This window comes from Tinamus guttatus, unplaced genomic scaffold (genome assembly GCF_059628265.1).
Source record: "Tinamus guttatus ecotype Peru unplaced genomic scaffold, ASM5962826v1 Tinamus_guttatus_pri_ptg000336l, whole genome shotgun sequence".
Taxonomy (NCBI): Eukaryota; Metazoa; Chordata; class Aves; order Tinamiformes; family Tinamidae; genus Tinamus; species Tinamus guttatus.
In genome coordinates, this window is record NW_028288870.1 from 175630 (window position 1) to 182632 (window position 7003).

The 7003-nt window shown below is 54.7% G+C and overlaps 1 protein-coding gene across 1 annotated transcript; it reads left to right on the plus strand.

Annotated features, from left to right (window-relative positions):
- The first annotated feature begins 1042 nt into the window (after positions 1 to 1042).
- Positions 1043 to 3292, plus strand: SLC35D3 (solute carrier family 35 member D3). Its single transcript, XM_088529672.1, has 2 exons — positions 1043 to 1478; positions 2442 to 3292. Exons 1-2 carry the CDS (start codon positions 1043 to 1045, stop codon positions 3272 to 3274), a joined length of 1269 nt encoding a protein of 422 aa, XP_088385798.1. The 3' UTR covers positions 3275 to 3292.
- The last annotated feature ends 3711 nt before the right edge of the window (positions 3293 to 7003 follow it).

Here is a 7003-nt window from a genome sequence, read left to right on the forward strand (position 1 = left end):
TGTATTTGTGTTGAGTTCTGTACAAGTACAGCAGAATCGATGGCCCCATCAGGATGAAATCCACTCTTAGAAGCCTTCCTAAAACAGGCTCAGTGTGTTAAGCTTGCCATTTTGCCTCAAGTTGCTTCTTTCTGACATGGTTCATGTTGCGAGTCGGGGAAGACAGAAATACAGAATTGCTCGAAATACAGAATAACACTGCAGATCTCAGCTGGGTCAGTGAAAAGCTGTCTTATTGCTAATGAAAGAGCCCTGAACATGCCTGATGCTACGAGAAGCTCGCAAGTGTGATATGGCTCACTCTAAAAGTATATATGTTTATTCTCTTCAATTACTGGAGAAGACAAAAGCTGTCAAAGAGAATTGCCTTTGGTTTGCTGTAGGCTCAAAGTGATCTATTTCTGTCTAATACAAAACCCTCACTTGCCACTTCGGGAGAACAGATTTGCTACTTTTTCAAGCTTTAAGACCAAAGTTTTGAGTAATTTGTGCAGCTACGAGTTTGCAGCGTTATCGCGGGCACTATCCCGACGGCTCCCTTGCTCGAAACAAGCTCTTTTTCAAGAGCAGTTTCTTTCGCTCTGCCCTCCCGCAGCCCGAGCCGCTGCCGGGAGCGGGCGGGATGAGCGGAGCGCCCGGCGGGACGAGCCCGCCCGGGACAGCGGCGGCGGCTGCGCCCCCGACACGCGCCGGGCGCCGCGGGGCTCCGCGCTGCGCCGCTCCCCCGGCCACGGGCTGCGGCCGCGGCTCCGGCAGCGGCTCCGGCTCCGACAGCGGCAGCGGCTCCGACAGCGGCTCCGGCGCCGGCAGCGGCTCCGTCTCCGTCTCCGTCTCCGCCGCGGCTCCTCCGCGCCGGGCGGGCGGGCGGGCGCGCGGGCGGGCGGCTCTGCGGGGCCGCGGCCGGGGCCATAAAAGCGGCGCGGCGGCTCCGCGGGGCCAGCGGGGCGGGCGCCCTCCCGGCAGCGGGGCCCGCCCGCCGCCCCGCCCGGCCCCGCCGCCGCCTCCCCGCGCGCGGCCGCCGCCGCCGCCGCCGTCCCGGAGGATGCCCCGCTGCGGCGGGCGGCTGCGGGGCGTCGCGGTGGCCGTGGCGCACGGGCTCTGCTCGGGCTCGCTCAACATCCTGCTCAAGTTCCTGCTCGCCCGCTACCACTTCGCCTTCCTGACGCTGCTGCAGTGCGCGAGCAGCGCGGCGGCGGCGCTGGCTCTCGAGGCGCTGCGGCGGCGGGGGCTGGCGGCGCTGCCGCCCTTCGGGCCCCGCCTGGCGCGCCCCTTCGCCGCCGTGGCCGCGCTCGCCACGCTGCAGTCCACGCTCACGCTCTGGTCGCTGCGCGGCCTCAGCCTCCCCATGTACGTGGTGTTCAAGCGCTGCCTGCCCCTCGTCACGCTGCTCACGGGCGCGCTGGTGCTCCGCGACGGCTTGCCCTCGCCCGGCGTCCTCGCCGCCGTGCTCATCACCACCTGCGGCGCCGCGCTGGCCGGTGAGTGTCCCCGGCAGCGGCAGCGGCAGCGGGACCGGGGCGGCCCGACGGGACGGGACGGGGCGCCGCTTTCCGCAGCCTCCGCCGCTTCAGCCGCGCCGGGCGGGACGGGACGGAGTGGGATGGGATAAGACTGAACGGGATGGGCGACCGGAGGCGCCGCGGGGCAGCCACGAGCTGGAGCGGGACGCGCACCCCCGGGAGGCTCCCGCTGTAGCAAGTGCAGCCCTGTGGGGACAGGCGGGACCTTGCAGGGTTGGGCGCAGTGTTAGGGGCAGGTGCGACCTCTTGGGAGCAGCTGCAACCCTGTGGGGGCAAGTGCGAGCATAGAGGAGTGCGTGCAATTTTATGGGGGTATGTGCAAGCCGGGGGGGGACAGATGAGACCTTACGGGGGGTGTAATCTTAGGGGGCAACCAGACGCTTAAGAGCGGATACGTGAAAAGGCGCAGGGGCGGCTGCAACCCCTGCGGGGCAGGGGCTGCCTGCGGGGCCCGGGCTCCATGCGCACCCGCTCCCGGCCGGCGCGGGCAGCGGGGAGGCTGCTCTGCCGCAGCCCGGGTCGGGGAGGCAGCGCCGGGGCGCGGGGCAGCGCCGCGGGAGCCCCGGGAGCGGCGGGACCCCCGGCGGGTCAGCGGGCCGGGCTGCCCGGGGGTCCCGCTGCGCCCGCGCGGCTCCAGCCGCGGGTTCCCTGCGGTGTCTGCGCAGAGGGGGCTGCCCGTGAATGCTGGGTGGGGGGTTAGCGGGAGAGCGAAAGACTTTCAGTAGCAAAACCAACAGAAAGTCTCTTCCAGGAGGTAAGTGTGTCCTGTCCTGCCTTTGGACAGGCAGACAAATCGCAGGGACTATGGAAATCCCATTGAAGCCTCTTTTCTTTTTTTTCTTTTTCCATAAATATTGTCCCAGTCTTTCTGTCTCACAAGCAAAAACTATGCCCGTTTCTATTTTTTGGCTCTCCTGGCAGGAGCTGGCGACCTGACTGGCGATGCTATGGGCTACGTGACGGGCGTGCTGGCTGTGCTGATACACGCAGCCTACCTGGTGCTCATTCAGAAGACCAGCGTGGAGAGTGAGTACGGACCCCTGACAGCTCAGTACGCCATCGCTGTTTCAGCCACCCCTTTCCTCATCATCTTCTCCTTTGCCAGCATGGACTCCATCAACGTGTGGTCCTTTCCAGGCTGGAAGGACCCGGCCATGGTGTGCATCTTTATTGCTTGTGTCCTCATTAGCTGTGCCATGAACTTTACCACCCTTCACTGCACTTACATTAACTCAGCCGTGACCACCAGCTTCGTAGGGGTGGTGAAGAGCATCGCCACCATCACAGTGGGCATGGTGGCCTTCAATGATGTGGAGCCCACAAAGTTATTTATAGCTGGCGTCGTGGTCAACACCCTGGGTTCAGTCATCTACTGCGTGGCCAAATATGTCGAGACCAGGCAGAAGAGCAGCTACGAGGACCTGGAGAAAGAAGCCAAGGAAGAGGAGGAAAAGAGCCGGGCTGGGGAGCAAGTGATGTTTGCAATGGAGGCAATTTCCAGGGCGGAGGGGGCTGAGGAAGCAGCAGCGGAGGCCTTGGCAAGCGGGGACAGCCAGAGCCGCGAGGAGGAGGAGCGGAGCCCTGGGAAGCGCACGGAGGCGCTGGCAGCTGCCCGTGGAGGAGACGCTGGCGCCGAAGGGGCGAGCAGGAGCTCGCTGAAGGATGCCTATCTTGGAGTGTGGAGGTTGGTGCGGGGGGCCAAGTACGTAAAGAAGGATTATTTGATAGAAAATGAAGAGCTGCCGAGCCCTTAGCCAGCAGGTGGAAAGAGCCAGTGGAACGTGTTGCTTGAGGGCAGACGGACGCCTCTCCGCATGGGGGGAAGGCAGAGCAAACATTTCTCACATCAAACGTGACAGGTCCAAATCATTTAGGATAATTTTACCTCATCATCCAAAAAGCCAGAGTTGGCTCGTGCTTCAGGCTTGCGGTGACCTGCTTTTAGTAGGACAGTTTAGAGCTGCCACGGCTGCGGGAACCACGTCCTCCGCTGCGGGCGCGGAGCCGGCTGGTGACCGGGCTGCCCGGGAGCCTGCGCTGTGGCCATGCCCGTTCCTGCCACGTTTGGTGGCCGTGGTCGTGGCCATGATGCGGTGGTGCCTGCGGCTTTGCTTTGTCTGGAGCCTGGTGGGTTTGACCTCGGTGGGGTTGAGCTCGAGGGCTCTGTGGATGTGTTTCTGTGTCTGTCTCTGTGCACTTATAGGTGTTCTGTAGAAACATATCCCTGCAGTATGTAAACCTCTACAGATTGTACTTTTCTGTGCTCCTCTGTATCAGTATAACAGGGCTAGAAGCTGTGCCACTTTAATCATATTGGTGTAAAGTCACCCTCTTAACTGAAGACTCAGAATTTCCACAAGTTATGTGGCCAACCTGAGCCTTCAACCTAGTTTACACTGAAGTGGTTTTTGTCTTCAGCAGAACTACTTGTGTCTCATAGTGGTGAACCTGGGAGCAGAATCACATCTGAACGGCTGAGGAGCTTTGGTCAGCAAAGCAAGGATGCTTTTCCATGAGCTTTAAGTACACATCGCATTAGGAATATTAGCTTGACTCAAATAAAAGAGTTTGGAAATGCTGTAATTAATTGATTTGGTTTGGGGGGAGAATATTAAAGAAAATATAGGAAGAGAGTGCATAGTGCTATCCCCCTCTTCTACCCCAAAGCCGAGTCAGAGTCTGGATATGACCCCTCCGTCTCTCCTTCACCTGAAGCACTTTGCTGGGCCCTGAGGGGTAAAAAGCTGCCTCGACCTCACATGTTGCGGCGCTTCTGCGGGAAGCGGGAAGCACCTGAGTTTCCCCTAATTAATATGCTGATATTCTGTGTGTAACACATTCAGCAGGAAAGATGGAGAAAGCAAATGTTTGAGTGCTCCGTAGCTTGGGAATAGGAGCTGGGAGGTGGGAGTCCTGGCCTCCTGGGATTTGACTGTGTCTCCCTCATCCCAAGTGTCCCAACCAGTGTGCATCCGGACCACAGGCCAAAACAAATTGTTACCTTTTCCTGTGTTTCAGTAGATCTAGGTTGTTCTTGTCATTATTGTTACTATTTATTAAGCAACTGAACTGAAAATCAATTACTCCTGCAGCCCTAATTAAGCAGTGCCTACTCTGATGCCTTTGAAATCTAGCAGGTGGCATTAGCCTCCTAGTGCATTCGTCACTGCAATCAGCAGGACTGTGCACAGAAACAAGCAATTCGCCCAGCAGGGAGTATCTGCAAACACTGCTGTCTAGGCAAGTTTAGATTCTCATCAGATTAAATGCAGACACGAACATCAGGGTGCAATAGCGTCTTTTTTAAAAGCTGAGTCCAGAAGTTGGATGACCTGGTATCACACATGGATTTTGCAAAAGATGGTGAGAGAGACATTCTGACCAAACACTTGTAGCCGCTGTGTTGCGGGGCCCTGGCATGGAGATCTGTACATCACGCTTAATGTATAGCTTGTGCTGAAGCCCTGAGAGCTACTGGCCGTGTGCTGAAACACAAAGTTTACCTTCCGTTCAAGCCCCACGGGGCATTTTTCAGTAATATACTATTTGTTGCCTGTAGGCTAATGCCATAGGATTTTTGTTGGCTTGTTAGTCAAATATATCTTAGAGTCAGGAAGTTTGTGTCTATGACCGACACTGCAGTCTGTACAGGCGGCGGGAGGGAAGCCTGCTCTCCTGGTCCGTCTCACTCTGTGCTCGGTGACTTGTTTCTACCAGGAATACAGTTTTTCACCACCGGAGAGATAGTCTTACAGATCTTGCAGAAAAAGTGCCTGTTTGGCACATGCTCTGGGAAGATCCCCTCCTGGACTCCCATCACAGGATTTTCCCTTTCGGGGCTGTCTAACGTTTTGCTGCTCGTGGTTGAAGTACCAGTGGAAAAGTATGGAAATTCTAACAGGGTTGAGTGCCACAAAAGCTGCTGTTTTAGTGTTGTACATTTGCATGTATAGTAAAAATGTGATCACATTGTATTCTGTTTATACCTGTAAATTCCCTGAATTAAAAAAGGGATTTTGGCAAATGCAATCCACTTTTTCAGTAAAAGAGGCTGACTCACAGTAAAATAAAAATACTGCCTGGTGCTGAGGTATTTTAATAGCATCAGCAGAAGACTGAAGAATGAAATGTGGGAATAAAATGCACTGCTTTCCAAAAGCCTTTTGGTCTTCTTATTGTTGCTTCTCCAGGGTGCTCATTTTTGTCTCACTTACAGTTATTCTTGTGCCTTTATAACGTCCGAGTTTCCTCAGCATGTGACAGCACCTCATAAATACTGTCATTAACAGAGGGACTGGGGGTTAGCCAAAGGGACGCAAGAAATCTGAAGTGGCCACCTTGTCTGTGGAGTTCAAGCAGCTGTTGTTCTCAGCAGTGATTTATTTGGCTACGTATTTAAGGTGATTTCGTGTAACTGCTGTAAATTTAAAATAAAAAAAATAAATAAGATAATGCTCACTGTTAATAGCAAGATGATAAAATTGTTGCATTATTAAAGAACTTAGTATTATTTATTTTAAAAGTGTTTTTTTTTTTTTTTACTTTTTCCTTTAGACCAAACGTGTATAATAGGCTCAAAATGAGCAGTGCCACATGCTGGGGGTGGTGATCATTACCAAGGTCTTCTTGCAGGGCGGCTTGCAGGAAAAAAAAAGTCTTTGTTCCATAGTAATGAAAGGATATGATGCACGATGAGTGCTTTGAGAATAAATATTAGTTTCAGTGTCACTGCCTCATGGAGTAGCACCTGCTCTAGCACTCCTGAGGTAGCATACACGTGCACGCAGGGGCAAACCCAAGAGGAGGAAAGCCAGATGGGTATTAGCTTTCCTAAAATAAAATCTTAGCTGCAATATATTTATTCTCTAAATTAAATAAAAGAGAGACCAGAGGTATAGGGGCAGCGATAGCTAAAATTTCTAAGAACAAGTAAAATATTTACAAGCATTACCGATAAACTGATCCTGAATTTACCATTTCCTTGCTAGAAGGAAAACAAACAGCAACCTGAAAATAAACAGGCGAGAGTGAAATTCCCCATTTTATTAAACTACACTCTGCAGTCCTATATATGATCAAAAATTGTTTACTGGCGGTGCTTAATAGCTTCCACTAACTTGATTTTATCTGTTCACTGCAGGCAAAGGCTTCAGTACACAGAAACGTGTCGGAGCTTCGGCTCTCATCTCTAAGTTAACATTTGAGTGTTTTCCTGCCTGGAGCAGTGAGGGTTGCACGGCAGAGGCTCCTGCCCTTGCTCTCTCTGCCCCTGTCCCATATAACCTGCCGTGTTGCTGCCGCGAGGTGCCACGCACAGCGCGGGCCGCGGCTGGCGGCTCCGCTGGGGCCTCGCTCGCCTGCTGCGGGACTTGGGGACGCTCTGCTGGAACGTGTCCCTGCCCGCACGGCCGCCTCCTCGCCCCTGGCTTTTCATCCTGAGCACAAACGTCATCGTTTGGGGCAAGAATAGCTCGGCCGGCCCG

What these genes read in the sequence shown, in the direction of transcription:
- SLC35D3 (XM_088529672.1), top strand. Translation starts at nt 1,043, where the DNA reads ATGCCCCGCTGCGGCGGGCGGCTGCGGGGCGTCGCGGTGGCCGTGGCG. An exon ending in CTGCGGCGCCGCGCTGGCCG is followed by an intron (nt 1,479 to 2,441) that starts GTGAGTGTCCCC and finishes CTCTCCTGGCAG; the next exon opens with GAGCTGGCGACCTGACTGGC.